Raw genomic sequence first — 25,933 nt, 5'->3', positions numbered from 1 at the left:
TCTCTATTAGGAGTCTTTTAACTGCACTAGATCACAGCTTTTGTCCATTTTCCCAAAACTGTTATCTTCTACAGTACAGGTAGACATTGGAATGCTGGTCTGTTCAGAATGTTTCTCCAGGAGTCCTTGAAAGCTGCTGCAGTATCTTTTCCTTTTGCCGTGACTAATTAGAAGCAACTGTTTTGACTCAAACACTTATTTTCTGGTTGGTTGTTAAGCCTCCTGAGCCTCAATTTCTGTCCTCCAGATGTATGCATTGTATCAAGGGACGTTCGTTGGACTTTCGTGGGGTTTGTCTTCTTACGAAGACAGATAAGTCAAATTTTTCTCTATATGGTCCACCTGCTTTGGACATTCCTGTACAGTCAGTGTGAAAATAAAGATTGTCCATTGCACGGTGGTATGGAAGGGCTTGTTGAGCCAATGACACGCCCACCATCCTCAGTGCTGTCACATGTGTCTAGCCACAAGATCTGTCAAACAAAGTACAACATTCCTCCAGTATTGTTTAATTTGATTAAACAGTTTTTTTCTCCCAGCGCTACAATCAAACTTCAGGAATGATGAATGCTTCTTATTGTTTTATGCATGACAGGGCTAAATAAATATATTTTTTTATCTTGCTGCAATTTAGAATAGTATTAGACCGATCACTCACATTTCGGCCGATTTCTTTACGGACGTGAGTTTGATATTAAAATATTTTGAAAGTAATGAAAATCCTCCTAAAGAGGCTAGAGATGGAACACTAACTATGAAAGACAAAGTATTTTAACCGTGACTCTGTGAAACTATATGATTAGCAGAAATATTAAGATTCAGCAATTGATGCACACAGTTATTTTTTCTGTGTGAGCATTAAGCAAAGTCATGACAAAATCGTCTTACTTTATCCACTTGCTTTTTTCTCCCTTCCTTTTTTTTCACAAAGCAGCTCTCAAAAACATCAAGACAAACCCTTCTCTGCACAAATTAAAAATGAAATAAATACATTGTATTTGAAGTCAACCTGACATAAATAGAAATGCAGAGGGTCACCGTCTGTCTCCTCAAAATACCTGGCCTATCTATCTCAAAACACAACATCGATGAGGGGTTGTGGAAATGCTGGCTATACTTCTATGGCTACGACCATAGAAGAAAACACAAACACAGTATACTGAATAAAAGTTGAGAAGGCCTACAGACAAATGAACCAGCCACAAGCGTCAAGACACCATTAGAATGTCCCAACAATAATTAGCAGGAAGGTGGGGGTTGTTTGAATCTAAGGTTATCAAAAATGTTTACGCACCATTATTAAACACACACCTGCGCCCACCATATAAATGCTTGGTTCTACCATTTTAAAGTGTGACAAGTTGCTTCAGCCTTCACTGACCACAACGACACATTGCTCTGTCTCTGTGACAGAGAAGAAGAGGCTAAAGAAATCACACATGCCACTGCTCAATCAGCCGATCGCAAAGGATCTCTTTCCTGTAAGAGACACTGATGAGAAGCTTATACTCTCAGACAACCTCCTGGCTCTTTCTGCCGATGGCGGCTTCGCTCCGCATGTGGCGGTCACACGCTGTTGTCCCACTGACACTGTGTGGCAGAAGCATGTTCCCTCATGGTCCATTTACCCTGCAGCAGGGGGTTGCAGGGCCCAGTCGACTCGCTGGAACTGTTCCTTTAGAATCTTAAACATCAATAAAGCTTTATGAGTGCTGTTGTACACACCTACTCAAAATAGAACTAAGAGAACTGAAAGCCCTACACCACAGATCTCAATGGAGCAGTGAGTCTGCAGCACCATACTAAAGGGATTTTGTAGTCTTCTCCTCCCCGTACAGCAGAAATATATGGACTCAGACAACAGGCTTGATAAGTGTGTCTCCAGTGCACAGGTTGAGTGTTACGTACTGAAATAAAAAAAAGAACATTCCTAATTATGGGCTTAGCCACAAAAGACGTTGATGATGTTTGTTTTGTAATTGTTTTGAATGTTCACATAGTAGAAACGGTGCTTTTGACTAAGAGGCAGACACTGTAGAGCACATTTCTTTATAGTTTCTCACGTTGGTTGAAGTGATACTCCCGCACCTCTAAGGGGTATCCACTGCTACTGAGCTGTAAAATTGCATTTGTTGTCTCTGTGCACCATCAAAGTGCTAGAGGATTGGCCTGGCAGATTTGCTATTTGGTTTTCAGCTTGAGAGAGCATACAACAGGCAGTCAAATAGGTTTGTGTCAGTCAATCAGTCAGTCTAAAGGACCATGGTCTTACCTCCGTGAGGCTATAACAGCAACAAGACGCACACATACGTTAAGATTATTAAACCTCAGCACCTGCTGAGTCCCTGTGGTGCTATTTGTTTTCCTGATGACTTAGTCATCAGTACAGCAGTACAGGTGCAGAAGAAACAGTTTTCTGGGGGAGAGGGAGAGTGTGTACCCCACTGGGTTTGGTACTACTGTGGGACTTCCAGCATGGGTCCAAGTGAACACACACAGTCCCCAGTGTGTGTTCACCCATACACTGTCCTCCAGATGCACGCCCCCCCCCCCCCCCACAAACACACACACACCCGAAGTGCCTCCCATGCATAACCACAATTACACATGGACCAAAGCTGATGGATGAGAGTAGTGTTGACAAGGGCTCAGCAAGAGCTGGAAGACTTGGGGTGTGTACTCAGGGGGACTCGGTATAAGACAACCAGGCGGTACCAGGAGGGCCTAATTATTACTGCGTAATGATGAATAAGGGTTCTAGGACTGAGTGTCCAGAAGGATCAGCCCCTCACCAACACCACAACCTCCATCACAATCAGAACACCCAAGTGCAAGTACCAGATCTCAGCTGAACAGTAAATGGTACATTAACATAGTGTTTAGTCCTCCCACACTGCCTGATTTCCCACTGAGGCCTGGGGCATGATGGGTAACCTGTGGACGTCATACAGTTATGTAGACTGTGTGTGCCTGTGATTGTGTTTGTGTGCTTGATTAGCATATCTAGCACTGTGCTCTGTTTCCTAACCATATCCATGCAGGGCTTATTACATCTTACCTGCCCAAACTAGAAAAAAGCATTGGTAGCAAACACCCAGACTATCCTTTACGAAACACTGCTTGCCAGCTTCGCCACTGAAATACAGTGGCGCAGGTTGGCTGCATTTTTGCTGTTGAGTGATTACACCCAATGAATGTGGTCCAGGGCAAGGATTTGCCTCTGTTGGTCTCAATAACATAGTAAAACTCACTTTTATCTGTAATATGGATGTCAAAACAATTATTTGTAACAATAGAATAACTCCTGCTAAATATTCTTCACATAACCAGCTAATACAATTCCACACAGGACCCTTTCAGCTCAGTAAGGTCTTGAACATTCAATTTGGAATTGTATAGACCTAAAAAAGGTTTTGTACTGAGGCTTTTTTGGATCCTTCTGTCGTTCAAAATGATTTCTAGACACCCCTTATTGATCTTTGAGTATATCTATTTGCTAACGTGTTCCATTGATCCCTTATATGTTATGCTGGAATAGATGTGTATGTCATTTTATTATTATCAGTTGAGTTGTGAGGCTTTGGTTTGTTCAGTAGTTGGAAACAGGGGATACAGATTGGGATGTATTTTGTCCAAAGAAAGCAATAGTGACTGTGTGAGTTACCTTCATGCTTTGGTCAGTGTAGGAGACAACAATCCCAGCTGAATATTCTCCATTCCCAGCGAACTGACGGTCCTATTATGCAGATTCCTACAGATTAGTTAGGTCATATAACACCTTTGAAAAAATGAATTGCCATTGTATTAGAAAAACTAATGAATCACAATAATGCACAACTTAATTAATCAAGCCTGGTCTTGATTCTGACGAATCTTTACAAAAGTGTTATTTTTGAGTATTTTGTGGGAAATCCAGGCTGTTTTGGCATCCAGTTTTCTAAAACGTTTGAGTATGAGTGCATTTTCGAGGTACTCTGACGTATCACAGCGAGGGTGGAATTATTATGATTGCTATGATGGAAATGTTCATTTATTACTTCGAGCGTTTCAGGGAGCCCCCAAAATAATATTTTCCAAAAATCCCCCCCACACATTTTTTTTTTTAATTATAAAGACAGGATAAGGTTAAAATAGGCGACTTTAGTATCACTTTGGGTAATAAAAAACGGCTCTAGCGTCAAAGCATGATGGAGCTGTCCAGGAAAAAGGTGCTGAAAGCCCATCAGCAACAGCCTTTCAATGGAGAAGCTATTGCGGCGTGTACATTTGGTGTAATGAATTTAGCATTAATCGAGTTTATATAATATTCTACGAATTATGAACAGTGCGTTTATTGGTATATCATTGCTTGTTGCAAAACAGGTTAGGCTACATGACCTAGATTAATGCAAATCTAGGAAAACAATTTTAAATTATTGTCTATATTTGTCATTCAATACACGCAAACAAAGTTTAAGTGAAGAGATGGATGGCTGTGCTGTTTGATTAAATCTTCGTGCTTATTAGTCTAATAAGGATAGGGCTGAATTGATTAATAATAGGCTATGTCTTACCTATTAACTTACCCGTTAGTGCCACTATGGTGATGTCCTTGCTGGTAATAGTAATTTGGACAGCGAAAACGATCTGTAAATCAATAATGTGAATCAAATGGCAGCCACATTCAGTAGGGTAGCCTAGCCTATGTGAAAGAATGCATAAAGGGGGTGGAGTTCGAAGCTCTTACTTTCGAGACGCTCCATTGCCAGGAGAGATCATTCTTAGCCTGAAGACAGTGAAGTTCATTTCGGTGAGTTGGTGGGACTCTTCATGAATCTCTTACCATTACTGTCGGTTTACATTCAACACACGCTTTCCATTTCGTTTTTAAATCACTTGAAGAACATTTAGGTGGTTTGGCAAATCTATTTCCAGCTCCCGCATTACCGTTAGTTATTTATCCGGTCTTTCGTGCGCTCGCTGCTCACCCGCGCCTGGCTGAGGGTGTGAGGGCAGAAGCTCGACACACGTTTGCGGCCAGGCTGTGCGAACCAGGGAGCTGGCCCGGTTCTCCCGCGCGCATGGAGGGAGACGTTATGGACAAACTGGAGGCCATGGCTGCGGTCTGTGACTTCGACCCCATCACAGGGAGCATCCCGGCCACTAAAGTGGAAATCACCGTTTCATGCAGGTAAGTCACAAGAGAGTTTCTTACTTAAGACTAGTTTACTTTTATTTGTGCAAAGATGCAAGAGTTTAAAATACGGCTCTATCGTTGTGAGTTTGCAGCTTGGCTTGATAGTATTACAATTCGAATCAGGCGTTATAGGCTCTAAGAATCTCCCATATAACTTCGAAAGTTTCTTTATGGTTCAGCTGTCAGGGCTTATAGACTACTGTATGTTTACAATCTAAAGTATTGTTTAGAGATTGCTACCATACAATAGCCTAAATCCCCTAACCTTTTTCCCCGTATTGCGTATGTTCAAACTGTCGCGTGCCAAAGCTGAAATCGACCGTTGGAGAGTTGATTTGCACTGCTCTAAGTTCACCTCCCGGTGATGTGGCACATGCAGACTGGATAGCCCGGCCCAAGAACGATCTTGTTGTACTAATAGCATTTTGCATTGTCTGCATTGCTCTAGTTGCTTTGTCAAACGCTCAACCTTGTTAGGAAATCAGCGTGCTTTTTCGGGGTGGGTTAGGACGCACGATCATACAGATAACTGTCGAATGACATCAGTGGCAAAAATCTGCTATACATTTTGGGGGGGACAATTATATGACATTTTCTCAAGAGCAATTCCTGAAAGGGACACCAAAATTACTGCTGTAACACATACATTGTAATATGTTAAATGTATATTATTAACATTATTGAAATGTCCTTATGTTTACAGTGATTTATTGGGGGGGACAAATCATATTTTTCCCAGGATAAGGGGGGGGGGGGGGGGGGGGGTCGTGTCCCCCCGGGATTTCTGCTTATGAATGACATACATGCTGAACATTGACCAAATTGTCCACACGAAAACGTTTTGGTTTCTATGTTGTCGGTTTGACAACGTGGTGGGGAAAATGGTAGCTTTCCATCTTTTGACTTGTAGTCTACAATTGGTTAAGGTATACTGTAGAGTAGACTGTTTGTTGTGATATGTAGGCTAAATTGTAACAGTAGCCATGGTATTCGAAACACCTCGTACTGGGGACATTTCACTTCTATGCATTTGGTGGGGTATATCTATGTGTAAATAATGTCTAGCCTCCAGTTTTCTCAAATCGAGTAATTGATGCATGTGTCACTGAGATATCTGTAATCAATAGGATGCGAGGCACAGCGGAGAGATGTATTAGGCGCTTTGATGACCTCCACCGTCCGCCTTATTCAGGGGAAGGGGGGGTTGAGGGAAATGGATCAAGTCTAGAAAATGCTTTAAGGGCTATTGAGTGTAAAAACTGTTTTCAGATATTCTGTATTACGTTCAAGCACCCCACAGCCCTCTTCAAGAAGTTCCATTAATTGATCATTCGCATCTCACAACACACCCATCAAGTGGCATAAACATCAGAACTCTGAATGAATTACTGAATGGGTGGAAGAGTGTGGTACATAATTAATTCATATTCATTATGATTGACTACTGTATCTAAAGTGCAGTTAGTCACATGAGGTACATTTCTTAAAAGCCTGCATTATCACAGTGGGGACTTGGAAACACTGCTGTGATAGCTTACAGAGGGAGTTGTAATGTTGAGCCGGCTCTGCTTTTCATTTCGGCCCTTGTTCCCAGCGGCTATCATTTTGCACAGAGGTGCCTGACTATTCCATTCATGCTATCAGAATAACAATGCTACGAGTTAGCCTCATTTGTGCATTTTTTCCAGCGTGGGTGTGTATGTGTATGTGTTTTAGTGTCTTGCAGACATCACTGCTAGTTGAGATTGTTTTTCACCTTGTTTTGGTCCATGTGGTTTAGTTATTTCTGAACCTCCTGACTCCACAGTGGGGCTTCAACAAAATATTATTTTGATCGACTAATCTAACGAGAATTATATTGATTAATCGACTCATCGCCGTGACATTGTCATTCACCATTTAATTTACTGTATTAACAAGTAGCTGACTGACTGATGCAGCATTCTGCCTAATATCTCCTTTTGTATGTCATATAAATATGGAAAAAAATAAAGGTGAGTGATAAGCTATCCTAGCTAGTTGTATGTGTCCTCTCGTGCCGGGAAGTTTCCGCTTTAAATGCTCCAACATGCATGTTGTGCTCCCATGAAAGGCAAGTTCCGCTCTGCATGTATTATACACAACAGCATTTTTCATTTGAAGTTTTGTTCAACTTTCCCACACTCTCTAAGGTCGGCTTCGTTTGCACTCCGACATTCTCATAAGCACATTATTGTCTTGTATTCTATTGGATTGCATACAGCGTGACAGCCTAGCGCCACAGCACCGCACTGATCAAATTGTGTTATTGCAGGATTTTAAAATAGGTCATATGAGATCAAACAACTTGTCGACAATAGAATTATTTGTTGGACATCTTTTATTGTCGACCTTGTCGATAATGTCGACAAATCATTTCAGCCCTACTAGCTGCTCAGTGTAGATGCTCCAGAACACTGTCGATCCACTGCTCTCTTCTCTGACTCCGAGATTCCCCCAAAATGCAACTGCTACTGTGTACATTACACCCAGAAAGCTGTTCACACCTTTCCATACCCTCCTATCATCTATGGCTGATTCAAATCACTGTACCCATCTGGATATTTCCTGTTATGTCTTTCCTAAAGCTGTGTTTTAGTTTTTGCATGACTTTCAGATCTCAAACTGCTTTTCCCATTTGTGCATTTGTCCAAAAAACAGTCACGTAAAAGCATCACTAGGCTCATGTGGGTGTGTGAGGCTAGTATAGGCATCAACCACCTAAACTCTGTAATTGGTTTCTTGAGAGTGAGAACCCTCAGATTGCTGCATACATGGAATTCCCAGCAACCCTATAGGCATTCTCATAACCCGCCTCTGTTATTACAGAAAGGTCTGTCAATCCAGAGGGACTATAACAGAACCACCCCCCTGCCAGTTTGAAAACAAAGTGCATCTCTGTGATTGCAAATGGTTTCCCCTCTCCGGTTCTGATTGGCTTTGTTCATAGGTCAGTTGCTGAGGCGAATGAGAGCCCTTGTTTACTGGTTAAAAGGGCTGCACTCCAACCCTAAGACAAGATAGATTCTTGAGACTTGAGTGGGTCTCCATTCCTGTTGCTTGTCTCCCATGAGAGAGATATGGCATTGAATACAGCTCAGTAAGTTAGAGAGGAAGATAGAGGGATGAATAGTCTTGGCACTGTTCCTAAGGATTGAGTGTATTTTCAGTAGTTGTGGCCTTGGGTATCTTTTTTGAATAATTTATATCTCTTGTATGTGGCTGTATCAGGATTAACGATGAGACTTTAAATCCAGCATTAGTAATATACCAGATGGTCTTGTCACCCAATCAAAATAACATGTGGTAAACAAGCTTTATGGATGCCATAGATCGATATAAGAAACAACAGATGTGTTTTATTACTAGTAGGCCATCTTGGAAAGTGCAAAAGCAGTCCTGAGACATAGACCTCTAAGTTCCTGAGAGGTACACGTTTTTATTTCTTCCGTTTATTATGTGATTGCTTCCTTGTTCCCATTCACTCAAGAAAGACCAACACCCTCCTTGCAGGTAAAAACACAGACGAACCTTCAGTCCTTGTCATTGATTTCTTCTGGAATATCTGTGGGGTAAGAAGAAGATTTTAAGATACCGTATTTTTCGGAAAGTACACCGCATCCTGTATTAGCTGCATCCCTCAGAATGAGCACTTTGTGTTTGTAAATTGGAGTATAAGCCGCACTGGAATATAAAACGCACTTGGAAAGCAAACAACGTTACCGTTGCGCCGGCTAACGTTGAGCGGACCAATGCTCACGATTGATCACTTGCCCAGACACACTGTCGAAGCGGACAGCTTGGATTGCCATCTAACTAGACAACATTTCCAATCAGGGTGAACATTCAAATGAATAGACCATAGCATTACACATATCAAAACAGAACTAACACAATGATATAACTCCAAACAATTCGTATGCCTTAACTTAGTAGCTTTTCATTTTGCCGCAGGGCATTCTGGGTACCAAGAGCAATAGGCAATCTTACAGCAGTGTGTATCACACTTCGGTTGTGGATAGTATGTCCAGAAATAAAGCCAAGTCACTCATTTAGTGGCATAATCCATTGTTATGTCTACAAAACTTTCTATGTGACAACGGACAAGGGAGTTGCCGTAGGCTTGATGCTTAGAGCCTGTTTAAGGAGAGCCTGGGAACTCCCTGTTAAGCCCCATTGTACCTAATTTTGTTGCAGTTCCACCAGAGTTCCACTGGGAGTGATTGCGGGCGAGTGCAAAATGAATGGGAGTCTATGGAGCTAAACGGCTAAATGTGTCTCTTTCACCTGATTGTCATTGAGAAATCTCAGATTTGATTGTAGTTTTTGCATGTTCAACATGGATTATAGGTCGAAAGTTAAGTCCTTTTGATTTCTTACAGGGTGAGTCGTTGTTGCCCATAATACGCTAGCATTCTGCTAATGAATGCTGATTGGTTAATGAAGGACTGACTGACCAGAGATCCCGCTTGATGGTATCCGAAGTGGAATCAGAATGTCAGAGCATTAGCAACAACATTAGCAAGCCAAAACTCTTTCTAGCATGTGTATAGACAGGTAATGCCTAACCTGTAAGCTGTGTTGTCGAGGCCCCGAGAGAAAAAAGGAAGTGATCAGAGCTACATTTACATTTAGCAAGTGCTTTTATCCAGAGCGACTTACAGTAAGTACAGGGACATTCCCCTGAGGGAAGTAGGGTGAAGTGCCTTGCCCAAGGACACAACGTCATTTGGCACAGCAGGGAATTGAACCAACAACCTTCTGATTACTAGCCCAACTCCCTAACCGCTCAGCCATCTGACCCCTCGAGACCTTGCCATAATGCAGTATCTCTGACAGTACAATGTGTATGACTTTTTAGAACAAAAAAGCGACTTAATAAAAATCTAACACCCAGCAGTGTGTATTTCAATCAGGAGAGACCTGGGATAAGTGAAATATATTTATTACAGAATAATAAATGTACTACAGTGTTTGGAGCATGGACCCTGCGGGGAATTTTTTCCGCCGAAGAAGAATCCCCCGCGGAGTCCAGACACTGGTGGCGGTGGCGGCAGCCGACGATCAATCGAGCCGAAGATGGAGACAGGAACCAGGTGGTGACGGGGAGGTGGAGGGTCGCGCACTTGACAGCATGAACACACAGGGAGAGAATCGTATTTAAAGGCAAGGATCGTATGACGCCATTAATTGTACACGGGAGCGCTAATCAACCTGAACCCCAGACCGCCCCAAAGTTATTTTTCCGAAACGGTAGCAAGATAGCTTTAGTTAGCTTCCAGGCTAAGTTAGCTAGCATAATACTCGTAGCAATGCCACTAGCCTACTATACTAGTGTTACTTGTTAGCCTTCTCATTAGTACATTTTGAAGCCATACTAAAGCGTTTGTGGCATAGCTTTTGTTCATCTGAAAATATTCAGTTGGAATGTTCGAATGCATATATGCAACGTTACGCTGTGAGACTCGCATTCGAACGATCCCATATGTGCGATGCTACTTCTTAACGGTTTAAATAGCTCGCTTACTTCAGTGAGAGTTCCATTAAAGTGGCTTATTCTAGTCTAGCTACGTAACCAAAGTAACTTATATTTCGGAACTAGCCTGCTCCGTGTCAGGCTGAAAGTCGAGCTAAACTAAAATGTGTTGCAAATAATCTCAAACAGGCAGAAACACAATGTCAAAAGACAGTTCCATCCATCCATCCATCCATCATCTGCCGCTTGTCCGGGGATCGGGTCGCGGGGGCAGCGACCTAAGCAGGGAGGCCCAGACTTCCCTCTCCCCGGCCACTTCCACCAGCTCTTCCTGGTGGACCCCGAGGCGTTCCCAGGCCAGCCGAGAGACATAGTCCCTCCAGCGTGTCCTGGGTCTTCCCCGGGGCCTCTTCCCAGTGGGACGTGCCCGGAACACCTCACCAGGGAGGCGTCCAGGAGGCATCCTAATCAGATGCCAGAGCCACTTCAGCTGGCTCCTCTCGACGCGGAGGAGCAGCGGTTCTACTCTGAGCCCCTCCCGGATGACCGAGCTTCTCACCCTATCTCTAAGGGAGAGCCCGGACACCCTGCGGAGAAAGCTCATTTCGGCCACTTGTATTCGCGATCTCGTTCTTTCGGTCACTACCCATAATTCGTGACCATAGGTGAGGGTAGGAACGTAGATCGACTGGTAAATAGAGAGCTTTGCCTTTCGACTCAGCTCCTTCTTCACCATGACGGACCGATGCAGAGCCCACATCACTGCGGACGCCGCACCAATCCGCCTGTCGACCTCGCGCTCCATTCTTCCCTCACTCGTGAACAAGACCACGAGATACTTGAACTCCTCCGCTTGGTTCAGGATCTCCTCCCCGACCCGGAGATGGCACTCCACCCTTTTACGGTCGATTACCATGGCCTCAGATTTGGAGGTGCTGATTCGCATCCCAGCCGCTTCACATTCGGTTGCGAACCGCTCCAGTGAGAGCTGAAGGTCACGGCCCGATGAAGCCAACAGGACCACATCATCTGCAAAAAGCAGCGACCCGATCCTGAGGTCACCAAACCGGACCCCCTCAACACCCTGGCTACGCCTAGAAATTCTGTCCATATAGGTAATGAACAGAATCGGTGACATAGGGCAGCCCTGGCGGAGTCCAACCCTCACCGGAAACAAGTTCGACTTACTACCGGCAATGCGGACCAAACTCTGGCACCGGTCGTACAGGGACCGGACAGCCCCGATCAGGGAATCCGGAACCCCATAATCTCGGAGCACCCCCCACATGAGCCCCCGAGGGACACGGTCGAACACCTTTTCCAAATCCACAAAACATGTGTAGACTGGTTGGGCGAACTCCCATGTACCCTCCAGGACTCCGCGGAGGGTATAGAGCTGGTCCACTGTTCCACGGCCAGGACGAAAACCACATTGCTCCTCCTGAATCCGAGGTTCGACAATCCGGCGGACCCTCCTCTCCAGGACCCCTGAATAGACTTTCCCAGGGAGGCTGAGGAGTGTGATCCCCCTAAAGTTGGAGCACACCCTCCGCCACCTCGGCGACCTCAGCCCCAGAGATAGAAGGGCCCCCCCCGATGTCCCCAGACTCTGCCTCCACGTCGGAAAGCGTGTTGGTGGAATTAAGGAGGTCTTCGAAGTATTCCTTCCACCGATCCAGGACATCCTCTGTCGAGGTCAGCAGCGCACCATCCGCACCGTATACAGTGTTGACAAAGCACTGCTTCGCCCTCCTGAGCCGCCGGATGGTGGTCCAGAACCTTTTTGAAGCCGTTCGGAAGTCATTCTCCATGGCCTCGCCGAACTCCTCCCATGCCCGGGTTTTTGCCTCCGCAACCGCCAAAGCCGCATACCGCTTGGCCTGCCGGTACACATCAGCTTCCTCAGGAGTCCTACCAGCCAATAAAGTCCGATAGGCCTCCTTCTTTAGCTTGACGGCATCCCTCACCTCCGGAGTCCACCACCGGGTCCGAGGGTTACCGCCGCGACATGCACCGACCGCCTTGCGGCCGCAGCTCCGGTCAGCCGCTTCAACAATGGAGGCCCGTAACATGGCCCATTCGGACTCAATGTCCCCGGCTCCCCCCAAGACATGATCGAAGCTCTCCCGGAGGTGTGAGTTGAAGCTCCTTCTGAGGGTTCCGCCAGCCGTTCCCAGCAGACCCTCACATTACGTTTGGGCCTGCCAGGCCTGACCGGCGTCTTCCCCCACCATCGAAGCCAACTCACCACCAGGTGGTGATCAGTTGACAGCTCCGCCCCTCTCTTCACCCGAGTGTCCAAGACATGCAGCCCCAAGTCCGACGACACAACTACAAAGTCGATCATCGAACTGAGACCTCGGGTGTCCTGGTGCCAGGTGCACATATGAACACCCTTATGCTTGAACATGGTGTTTGTTATGGACAAGCCGTGTCTAGCACAGAAGTCCAACAACAAGACACCACTTGGGTTCAGATCGGGGGGGCCGTTCCTCCCAATCACGCCCCTCCAGGTCTCACTGTCATTGCCCACATGAGCATTGAAGTCCCCCAGGAGGACGAGGGGACGCTTTCCAGCACCCCCCCCCAGAGACTCCAAAAAGGGTGGGTACTCTGAGCTGCCGTTTGGTGCATAAGCACAAACGACAGTGAGGACTCGTCCCCCCACCCGAAGGCGGAGGGAGGCTACCCTCTCGTCCACCGGGGTGAACCCCAATGTACAGGCGCCGAACCGAGGGGAAACAAGTATTCCCACCCCAGCTCGATGCCTCTCACCAAGGGCAACTCCAGAGTGGAATAGAGTCCAGCCCCTCTCAAGGAGACTGGTTCCGGAGCCCATGCTGTGCGTCGAGGCGAGGCCGACTATATCTAGCCGGAAACTCTCTACCTCGCACACCAGCTCAGGCTCCTTTCCCGCCAGCGATGTGACATTCCACGTCCCTAAAGCTAGCTTCTGCAGCCGAGGATCGGACCGCCAAGGCCCCCGCCTTCGGCCGCCGCCCGTCTCACACTGCACCCGACCCCCATGACCCCTCCTGCGGATGGTGAGCCCACTGGAAGAGGGTCCCACGTTGTCTCTTCGGGCTGTGCCCGACCGGGCCCCATGGGAAAAGGCCCGGCCACCAGGCACTCGCCATCGAGCCCCACCCCCGGGCCTGGCTCCAGGGGGGGGCCCCGGTGACCCGCTTCCGGGCAGGGGCAACTGAGAACCATTAATGTTTTTCTTCATGGTTGGTTTTTTGAGCCACGCTTTGTCTGGTCTTTCACCTGGAACCTGTTTGCCTTGGGTGACCCTACCATGGGCATAAAGCCCCCGACAACATAGCTTCCAGGATCACTAGGACACACAAACCCCTCCACTGCGGTAAGGTGGTGACTCAAGGAGGGGAAGACAGTTCCATCAAGTAAATTCCTGCGCTCAAAGCACTTTGTTTGGAAACATCTGAAGTGCAGACATGAATGAATTTACATGTTAACTTAATCTCCAAACAATGTTTTAATTTATATAATTAATAATAATAATAATAATTTAAATTAAAAAAAAAATAAAAGTTAAGAAATAATGTCACTTTAACTGTTTTCAAAAGCCATTGGTTAATTGACTAAGCACAGCGTCTAGACAAGTTACAATCAATTATGGTGTATCCGTTCTTTGACAACCCTGTGGATGAAGGTGTTCAGATTATACAAAGAGCGTTTATCCCACCAGCCCCAAGGGTATTCAGTGACATAAGTAATACTTCCTTGACCAGAATATGTGGAAGAGGTATAGGTTCAGCAGGCCCAGCATAGTTTATATTGATAGATTTGATTGTCATTCTTAAAAAATATATACATAGAAAAACACTTTAGCAACTCTTAAGCAATGATGATGATGGCATGAACACATAAGAGCAGCCTATACCATCCTTTGTAGAAAGTAATAGAAAGGAGAGTAATAGACTATAATATTAGAAATGAGGGTAGTAGACTGAAGCCTATGTAGGTAGGCTTAGACCAGGGGTCACTAAATGGCGGACCGCAATCCGAGTCCGGACCCAGGCGGCTCCCTATCTGGACCCGGACCTTTAGCCGATATATAATTAGCCAATGGAATTAATTCATTTTGACGGATTGTTTCCATTTTAACCGGCACATTTTTTATAGCCTTTGCACTATTTATTATGTCTATGGTTTTCCTACAAGATGTGGTTTCTATCTTCTGTGTCCAATCCAAAGATCCAATCAGGAGCTGTAATAGCAATCAGCATGACAACTTACTCAACGTTGGCCGCAACCTATTATGGCGTGAAATTAGTGCCAGGAGAGCGAGCTCTGTAAAAACGATTTGTAACTTGCAAAAAAGATTTGTGTCTCCGTAGAAGAAAAAGATTTGTGTACTTGTAAAAAAAACTTTTGTCTCTCCGTAGAAGAAAAAGATTTGTGTACCTGTCAAAAAAAGTTTTGTGTCTCCATAGAAGAAAAAGATTTGTGTACTTGTAAAAAAAGGTTTTTTGTCTCCGTAAAAGAAAAAGATTTGTGTACCTGTCAAATAAAGTTTTTTAGTCTCCGTAGAAGAAAAAGATTTGTGTACTTGTAAAAAAGGTTTTGTGTCTCCGTAGAAGAAGGCGGGAACACTGCTCCCAAAACCATCCAAGCCAATCAAATATAGCCATTTCTGTGTGTAGTATCATTGGACATTTTAGTCTGTCTATCACATAAAGAATGTCAGCAAATAAGAACAAAACTAGAATGCTGATTATTTCAATGGTGAGTCATTTGGTAACGTTTAATAGTTCAAAATATCCATGGGCATGTATCTTTAATGCAACATTTAAAGATTATTCAGTTAACACACTCTTAATAGTATAAACTATCAATTTTGAATGGGAGTCAATGGGAGAGGTAAGGGCCAGAAAAATAAACCATGGTCCGTTCCGGACCTTCGACTGAATGGAAATTTGGTGAGTGGACCTTTTGAGTTTCTAATTGAGTACCCCTTGCCTAGACTATGTAGTCTGCTGGAATCACACACAAAGAAGCAAACTCACTGTAACCAAGCCTTGGCCACTGTTCAGTCTGTCTGCATCCTGTGTCTTTGCATGTGGGACATTCTTGAACAGGGTTGGTGACTTAAAAAGGTTTAGCAAAGGCAACTATGCCAGGAAATAAGAAGGGTATACAATGCTCCAAAGCATTTATAAAGCATTCCCCATGGGTGTATCCAGGCCCACTGGAAGACTCGGGGGTGACTGCCTGGTGTCCCCAGGGTTGAAAAAAGGGTTTCTAAAATGCTCTCAAGAGTCGAAATGAGACCAAGTGCCCTACTGTCTGCCATTCACATTGTGAAATATGCTTGCGTGCCCAGGGTGCCCCTTAACGCAATAAATGATAGTGTGCCCTCTATACATTTAAAAACAGGTCTTAATGAGTTCCTTTATATTAGAGAAAATGTGATGCAGTACCCTATAAGGCAGCGGTCCCCAACCATTTTTGCGCCACGGACCGGTTTAATGTTGCAATATTTTCACGGACCGGCCTTTAAGGCGTGGCGCATAAATACATAAAATAAAATGATACGACCGGCATACAAACGGTGGCATTTTCTAAATACAATAATAAACGTGAATCCACTGTGTACTCTTATGCAACTTTATTAGCAGCGGCCTCGTAACATCGTGCCAACAACATAACATGAATCCTCTCTGCCCTTATTATGTCCATGTCTCTGCGGCTCTGCCCCGCTCTGCCCCAAACACTCTCTGGTCGCTATGGTAACATTTAAACATGCCTTCAAAATAAGACGCAACACAAAAACAAATATTTAAAGTGCATTTTATTTTTATAAAACTGAAATAATGTAATTATTTATTCTTTCTCTGCGGACCGGTACCAAATGACCCACGGACCGGTACCGGTCCGCGGCCCGGGGGTTGGGGACCGCTGCTATAAGGTGCCTTTATAATGGTATATATTTGACTGTTCCTATGCCCTTAATTCCAATGGAAAAGGGTGCTGTTATGAAGTGCCCCTTATGCTGCCCCTACATGACAGTGTCCCAAATGGTGCCCTTTCCAAAGAAGACGATTAGATGCTGTGCCCAACAGTCTCCCCTACAATGTTCCCACAAGGGCATGCTTTCCCAAAGTGAAGCTGTGACGACACTTGGGATGTCGTCCCATTCCCATTGTTACACTGATGAGAGCCCATGTCGTGCATTAGCAGCCCTTTCAATTTTTCCGCCCCTGCCCTTCAAACATCCAAATTCTGCAGCTGTCCAAGCCCCCTCTGGATCTGTGGAGGCAGACTATGTTAATTGGAAATATGGAAATATGGGGCAGCTGTCCATATACTTTCAGCCAGAATAGTGATAATTGGATTTGGATTAAATATGCACGTGTAATATAATAATTATATATTCTTAGTCATGCTGAGCAATTTTAAATGACTGTTCTGCCAAGCAAAGTGTGCTACAGTTTGGTTCACCTGATCTGAAAGTTTGTGCTGGATCTGTGCAATAATACTTATTTCACTGAATGCCCATTTTAGTCATGGTCATCTTTCACTTTTATTTTAAAGCTCAGCATTTATCAGTTAATATATGTGTGTGGCAAAATTTATTAATTTTGTTCAAGATGTCAAGACCAAAAACATTATTAGCCCACATCAAGTGCAATTAACCATGGCCTCCTACAGTGTTTAGAATTGTATCCTACAATTTTCAATTGCTGATACGTTCTTTTTTGGGCTATTATTCTCAATATCCTGTTGAGAATATTGGCCATAGGCTACTGTCAGAACGGTTTCAAACAGCTCATCAAATTACGCTAATTAGCCTATCAGTGTACTAAATGCATATGGTTATGTTAAGTAGAGTTGGTAAGCTTACAATATACGCATTTTAACGGGCATAATGGTTCGACAAGTTGTCTCCCTTGCCGTGTTAATTGCGGCAACATTGCCCTTTTGGGGGACAACTCCCCCAAAAATCAAAAAAACAATTTACGCTGCTGAAAATAACAACCTCTGCTGCACACACAGTTTAAAAGCTTATTGAGATCTAGCTTGAATTTGCGTTGCCTGTTAGTGGAACGCAACGGTAGTGGAACGTCTTGAGGCTTGTAAATAAGGCTACACAAGACACATTAGCTGTCGCATAGGGACTCTGAAAACAGGGCAAAAGCTAGAAGTAACATGTACATCTGAGGCTTGTTCCAAAAAAGCTGGACTAAAAGTCCCAAACCTGACTTGAATTAGCCTAACAAGTCAAGCGGGGCTAAAGCGGTTCCATAAAGGCCAACCCTGTTCATAAGCAGCCCGAGAGATAGAACATGAATCAAATGGATCCAACACGGCAAAACGCAATGTTTATGGCCACGTGACTTCTTCCAGAAATAATAGCCGCGTTCGACTTCATGCAGCGCCGGCGACGCCGACTGTCGGCTGCAGTCGGCTGCCTTGAAGCTGAGAATGCCATTGGCTGCTTCAGTCAGCCGGGCTGCAAGGCGGCTGCAGGCGACACCGGCGCTGCATGAAGTCGAATGCACCTAGTGTTCTCTTTAAGCAGCTCCCTCATCCACCACTTATAAATAAAAAAATAAAATGACACGCCATGATTGACGTGAACGATAGGCTGCGTAGGCCGAGGTCCTTTTTTGATAGACCGTTACGTCATTGATAAAAAAAACAGACACCCTCGAGGGTATTTATAAATTAAACACATAAAAATAAAATGTTTTACATTGTTTTATAAATAGTCTACTAATAATCAATACATTATCCAGTAGCCTAACTTTTTAACATTGTTTTTGTGTCGGGAAAATGGAAGATCTATAGATGTATGGATTTAGGTTTGTTTTGCAATTGTAGCCTACTGTTAACAAAAATGTAGCTATGAAAATTATACTGGGATAATTTAGATTGAGATAGACCTATATGCCTGATGCCTAAACATTTGAAATCACAAACTACCTATAGCCATACGTTTAATGCATTAGGCAGAATGTTGTAGCCTATGTATTTAAGTAGATTTTTTCTATAAATGTAGCTTACATATTGAACTAAGGGAGAATGAGAAAATGAGAATGTCCGTAGTAAATCATCGTTTTCCCGTTGTGTCAGTGCATCTGGTTAAGCAACAACACGGGCTAAGCCTGACAGTTAGCCTGTCCCGGACCAGGCAAATTTTGAAGCATAAGTTGCCATAGTAACTGAGTTTGAATTACGTTGAGCTGGCTTTATGGAACTGAATGAACTACAAATGAGTCCCACTAACTGACATAAGCCTGGCTTATTCGGTAAATTCGCTTTATGGAACAGGCCTCTGACTACCGATTGAGCAATAAAACCTCTGAAAACAATACATTCTAAACTTTAAGGCCTGTATTTGGAAATTAATTAACATAAAATGTACCCAGTGGTGGAAAATGTACTGAAAATGGGTACTTAAAGGGGCAATTGACTGGGTTTTTGAGGTATTTCACACTGTTCCTTAAGGTCTCCGAATAGGGTATGTAACATTGGTTGGGTTGAAAATAGCCCGGGTGCTGTTCTATGCCCACTGACAGATCCTCTGAAATGTTCCCGGGAAAAAACACTAGCTTTTCTTTTATGGTATGCTCATTAATATTTAGATAAGCTGCGCGCTGATTGGTTGGTTTTCAACGAGTGAAGCTGGGGAGCAAAAATGCAACACGGCACTCGCTGAAACACCGAAGTTGGAGACTTGAAATAAAAACGCGCAAATAAATCTATTGTGTCTACACAACACTGTTTTCAACAGATTGACTATATATCATTTGAAATGATAACATTACTTGTTTCCACTTCTGTTGTTGAAGCAAACTGGATTGACTTGGGTGGGTAGAACGTTAGGCTAGCTTAGCAACCAAACCATATTGTGATTCTACTCGGCTTCAGTTAGCTAGGTAGTTCTAAATAACTTGCTGAAAAATAACATGACCAAGATCTGGACAAACATGCATCGTGAATTGTAGATTTACATTACACAGGTTATTTATTTGAATGAAACACAGTCAGGAACATGAATCAACGTTAGCCCCATTTCCAATAAACTAGGCAAAATGATCACACATTCTACCTATGCTCTTGCGTTAGCAAGCTAAACTTGTTTACATGCCAACAGTCTAGGTAGGTGTTACTGGTAACAGTTACTAGCAATGCTAACGTATCCTGTATCAAGCACATGCCTTTCTCCAGTTCTTTCAAATAGATTATCTAGACAGGCGTTAGCAGTAAGCCAGACTGCTGTTCGTTTTCTGGCTATTTTTTGGAAGCTTCCCTTCTAATGCCGACTACAGCTAGTCTAGCTAGAGTCATTTGATATGTGTAGAAACTTATTTAGCATTCTACCTGGTATGCTATATACAGGAAATGTTAGCATTGCTAATAACTGTTAGCACAACATCATACTGTCCTTATAGCTTGCGGTTGCAATGAGCATACGGTCGGAACAGCACCTCTTTCCAGGTTCAGCTTCCTAGCAAATCCTGCTTGCAATTGTCCAAGGTTGTCAAAATTGTCTTAAGTGAAATGTTCAGAACAAATGAATGATTGAGTGTCGAACTTCGCCGGGATCTTCTCATTGACAACAGCAGCCATGCCTGTTGAATGTTTGGCTCCTTGGGAAGACTGTGAGTGTTAACCTTCCCTGTACAGCCTGGAACACAGCATTTACGACAGTGGTCCATTTTCAATATCCTTGTTATAATTCAAAACGTTCTTCTTTGTAATTGCTTATAAGTAGCCTACACAGAGCAGCGCGCAGCTAAACTAGTATCGGAGATAGACGCTACTTCAAACTGGTCTGGATGTAAATTCTGGGGCGTGACAAAGATACAGACCAAAGCCAAAAAGGGCGGTCCCCGGTCCTACGTCAGACTGGTAGCTTTGCTGAAAAGCTAGCGTTTTACAGCCAAATTTTGATATTCACGGTATGTTCATTTTACCCACCTAACTGTCGTTATTCAACTATGACAAGGTAAAAAAAAAAAACCTTACCTTTTAGCTGGTGATATTTAAAGATTTTTCTAAAAACCTTTTAATACAATCAGATATCCATAGAGAAAATAGTTAATTTCAACAACAACAAAAAAATGAACTTATTGATTAATGGTGATTAAATTTTTTTTAGATTAGAGGTTGAATAAATGTAAGTCGAAATCACCGCAGATGGCAAACAAAGTTTGCATTGCATTAGTATGCTGTTACCTTGTGGCATTACAAGAGGACATGTGGTAGAGGGGCGTTATGTTTCTCTCCAGGAGTGGCTACCATGCCACAAGATGGCTAATGGGAGAACTATGTCTCCCAGAATGCACCACACAGACAGGTGCAAATGCCACAGCCCTCTGAGTGAAGCAGGAGCTCAGGTGTGGGAGAGAGAGAGTACAAAAGAATGGACCCACACACCAAGCAGGGGGGAGCATACCTGGCATAAACAGAGTTCGATGCCAGAGGAACTTTGCTATGCGTATATGATCCAAATGAGGAGCAACTTATGAAGCCTATGTTTTGCTTTAAAATAATTTATGTTTGCTTCTTTTGTTGGTGAACTATACTTAATTACATTAACGTGAGTAATTTTAATTCCTTATGTGACGGGTATGTAACAGCTGTAGCCACGTAGGAGCCACTGTAGGAGGCCTTCGTCGGGAGCGTGAGTGATGGACAACTGCGAGACCAAAGAGTGGTCCTGTTATGTGTAACTATATTGGCAATATTGGCATCCTCCATCTGAACCACTGTGACCAGAGAGCAGACATTTGTCAATACTTTCCATCACTATGGTTCAGAGCCATTATATTCTGCAAAGGAAGAGCAGGGGTGGAGAAGAAGGGACTCGTCTATCTAGAAGGGACTGAAGCAAGAGACCAAGACAGCTCTGAGTTGAAAATGAAAGCATTTCCGGTCGAATCTGAAACAGCTTTGGCATGCAAGATCAAACAGAAACCCATTGGGTTGTGCTGTCAGGTCAAAGTCCGGCAAATTGATATTTTTTATAGCAAGTCAGGTGCGTTTGTGTAGATTCTGCAAAGTTTGCCAAGGAGTAGCCTATGGGTGTTTTGGGAAGACATTTTGGTACATACGCGCAGTGCTCTTATGTTGCTTTCACAACACAACTTATTTCCAAAACCACAATTCCAATAAAGACCATCAATTAGTCAAACAGATTAATTTATAGACTTTATAGAGCAATGTATATTGCAGTCTATGGAAATCACAAGGGTTTCCATTGCTTAAATGTTCAGGGTGTTTGCAGGAAGTTTACATCACTCATGTCTACTGTATACCATTACCCTGGCTCAGCACATTATACTTTTATATGACAAAGTTCATAACTAATTGGAGGGAAGTTCTGGATGGGTCACTGATGTGAGAGTGATTATTTATTAAAGACCTGGCTCATCAAGCCATACTGTACGTACTCCCAATCGAAGGCAATATGCATTCAATCAATACTGTCAACGCCTCGAAATGTTATAGATTTTGTTACATGAAAATACCTTTCTAATCGGAGAGCACTATTAATACAGTCACAAAAAATCCAGTCCTTTATGGAATGTTGTGTTTTGACAATATTGCCATGAGTAACAAATCTACTTGGATGTTACAAAAGATGGCACTGCAGAGTTGTATGCAACATAATGGAAAGCTAAATGCTAAACTACACTAGGGGTAGTAAGGGGCCATTTAGCCGAAATGCTGTTTCCTACTTGGTGAGTGAACACCCATGGAAGTAATTACCAGAAAAGCACGTAGGAAAGTTCTGTCCAAATTCTGCCCTTTCCCCCTATGGATGTGTCCGAAGAGATTGCTATGATATCTGCTGTGGTACCTGAGGTACTAGACGTTTCTGCTTCTATCCCTCCAAACTCTGTCTGACTTAACTGAACCAGGCTTAGCATTGTTTAAGTGTTCTTGAGTCCCAAGACTAATGATGCACTGACAGCCACTGTTAAATCCTCACATGCGGTTCTCGACGCAGCAATCCATAGGGGTTGAGTAATGTTCCATGTTGAGTGTCTTTTAAATCTCCACATGCGTGAATTTCTATCTCAGTCTTGTGAATTTAGGTTGTGTAAGTGTGCATAGTTACTCGCTTCTTTTGACACATCCCCCTTACCGTGGGGCACCTTATTCATCCAAATTACTCAATTATTCCATAGTGGGGTTTGTCTCACCAACTTCCGTATTAATTGCATGAGCAAGATAAAAAAAAAAAAAATTATGAGCCTTAGACAATAGCATTAAATTATACACCAATGTGTTAGCTGCTACCCCAGAGCACTAGACCGTACTTCGGAGTCTTTGCAGTTCCAAGTTCTCTGCCTTTGTCTTTTTGGACGACATAATAGCCTAGAAGCAGATCACAGACAAAAAACTGGTAGAGTGCAGCTGCTGACAAAGCCACCCAGCTCCAACCAGCACTGAGCTTCAACTTCCTCCAGGCATATTAAAGTTAATTCAACACCTGAGAACAAGTTCTGTGGTAGGAAGACATTCTTCATTTTCCACAGATGACAATATCATTAGGGTTGGTAGAGGACACAGTATTTGTCCGGTATTGCTTTACCCGACATTGTGACCTCAACACGTGCAGCACATGCCAATTCATTTAGAGAGATTGATTGATTAAAGAAGCAATACTATAATCAATGGATACCATGGCCGGGAGGGATGCAGGGGACTGCGGTGGGGGAGACTTCATGTGTGTCTGTGGGGATTCATTCCTGGCTGAAACACATGGCTGGGAGCATAGGGGGCATATCACATCCAGAATTCTGTGACAAATGGTTAGACGTGAGGGCCATCCCTGCCAGTTCTGGATGAGATTGCTGATTGCTATTCTCTGGGGGGCGTCCTGTGACCTGTGGGTTGGCGCTCCACTAACCCAGCCTTCCTTACGGAATCAATGAAGGGGAGGGGTAACAAAGGTGCTAGGGTGTGTACTACCGGTGCTGTTCGATCAATCAAAAACAATTGTGGCATACAGAGAAATTGGAATTCGATATGCTTAAACAACCTGGTGGTTATTTGCCCATTGGGTGTTTTTTTCTCCCTCAGCCTACAGTTTTTTTTTAGCACATAGCAGAAGATTTAATATGTTAAAGTAATGGGACACCATGTTCTGTTCTATTAAGCCATGTTCCATAGTTTGCTAAGTGTCATTTAACAATATATTTAAAATAATCAGTATGGTGTATTATATAAATGTTGGAGATGTGTCGGTTGACTTACTTCATAATATTTCTGGAGCTACAGTGCCTGTCAAATGTTTTTAAACACCTAGCTTTTTATTGTTTCTGAGAGACACATATACTACCTGTTTTTCATTTTTTTTATGCATGAACTCAATCACTTAATCACTCAATCACGGTCTGTAGGGCATTTAACCTACATGTATAATGAGTTAGCATGTTCTCCAAATATAGCCTGAGGTGACAGTTTGATGAAAGTTAAGCTATTTGTACCAATATCTGTACACTTCGGTCAACATAAATCTCCACACTGTAAAATTAGCTAGTTTGTGCACCATCATTGTCCTTAGCAGGTTGAATTTATGGGAGCTGATGTTCAGTTCCTACTTGAGGTCCTGGGAGAGGATAGTACCCAGGAAGCAGAATTATAATTATTATTTCAACACACCCAACTCCATAATGCTAGAGTTTGCATACTCACAAAATGTCAAATTTGTCCATACAGGAAAATATCATTCCAGGCCACTTAAATTACACTTTCACTTTTCAAGAGGAGTTATTATTACATCGCTTTGCCCATCCGTCAACTCCACCATTCCTTGTTATCTACGTGTTGTTTTGACTGATGAAAATATCCAGCTCCATTCAGCCCCATGTCTCTGCCGGGTGGTGACAGACACAGCGCCAGGAGACAGGGAGCAGACCCTCCAATTTTGGAGATGTTAAGATAGTGAAACAGAGAGTCTCACAGGTCGTTGAAGCGGATAATTATTATGCATGAACCCCAGACACAGTGAAAATGAGTGTGGATCAGAGGCATTCTGGCCTGTGGAGCCAACAGTGTTATTAATAAAGTTTCTGTTGGGATTGTGTGACACTGGCACTGTGTGAGATCTAAAGATGCACTTAAACCTTTCAGGGATGCTAATGACATCCTTCCTTGATCCTGTGACTGTGTTGGTGTTTTAATTATGTGTGTTGAATTGTATTTGATTTGTTGGATGGGGTGTGGTGGAAAGGAAATGTTTGGCAAACGTCCGAAATAGTGAAAACATAATCAGTCAGGCTTTTGATATTTGACCTCAGTGCAGTAATGCTTAAATTGGAGGGCAGTTATAATTTGATGAGTAAACATTTCACTATACAAAGATCCTTTCACTTATTGACATGCTGAGCTGAAGGGGTTGTCACAATATGTTACTGTCAAGCATGATTGTGTCTAACTTTTGTGTTATAAAATGTACATAGAGCTGTAATATTCTACAGAATTATAAAAACATTATTAAACTATATTATATTACTATGTTTAACTATTACATTTAAAAACTATACTAGGCTTTAACATTTTAAGTTGGGTTTGGTTTCTAGTTTTTTTGCAGTGTAGCCCTACTTGTTGAAGTGAAAGTGCTGTAGTTATGTTAACCAGCTAGTTTGCTGAATCCCTGGCACCTCTCATCTCCCTTTACTGCCTTCCAATCTTCTCTGAAGGTTTTTTTTCTGTAGTTCTCATTCTTATGGGTGTTATACTTGTGTGTCAGTGTCTCTGCTTGTGTGTGGGTACTCCACACAGTATGTGTACTTCTGTTTATATCTAATTACAAATGTGACATATTGATAGTTTGTGTGTTTCCAGACAGTGGAGTGAGTGTGATGGGGTGAAATTGTCAAGAATTCTCACTTGGCAAAGTGGAAAGTGTTCTATCGAGGTTGGTACAGCTAGAGTATCATTATGCACATCCCCCAACTCGTAGCGTCAAGGCCTCCGTCTATCTACAAATGCTTGGTTACATTGGGCAAATAGTAGTCATTTCCTTCCTAATCTAAATTAACGTAGTCATGCACAGCCCTGTAGTGTAGTGCTGGTTGTGTCGGAGTCTCTGAACGCTACTCAGGGAGGAATGCTGCAGGTAGTCTGTACTTAGATATATTCCAAAATGAACAGAACTAAATAATTGAACAGATGGGACTGAAAGAAAAAGCAACACCATGTGCCACAATCACACAGATAGTCATCAGGGAGCTGTCGCTAATAAGGAAAACCAGATTGCTTATATGTGTGATTGA

The 25,933-nt window shown here is 43.3% G+C and overlaps 1 protein-coding gene across 1 annotated transcript in view; it reads left to right on the top strand.

The window, feature by feature from the left end:
* Positions 1-5,060: 5,060 nt before the first annotated feature.
* Positions 5,061-25,933, top strand: part of cpne5a (copine Va) — a 79,246-nt gene continuing 58,373 nt past the window's right edge. Inside the window, exon 1 of the mRNA XM_084680004.1 lies at positions 5,061-5,170. Coding sequence (XP_084536130.1) covers positions 5,061-5,170 — 110 coding nt within the window. The remainder of the gene's footprint in view (positions 5,171-25,933) is intronic.

The sequence above is a fragment of the Hypomesus nipponensis genome, chromosome 18 (genome assembly GCF_054491055.1).
Source record: "Hypomesus nipponensis isolate SF chromosome 18, ASM5449105v1, whole genome shotgun sequence".
NCBI lineage: Eukaryota > Metazoa > Chordata > Actinopteri > Osmeriformes > Osmeridae > Hypomesus > Hypomesus nipponensis.
This window is presented reverse-complemented; position numbering and strand designations above follow the sequence as displayed.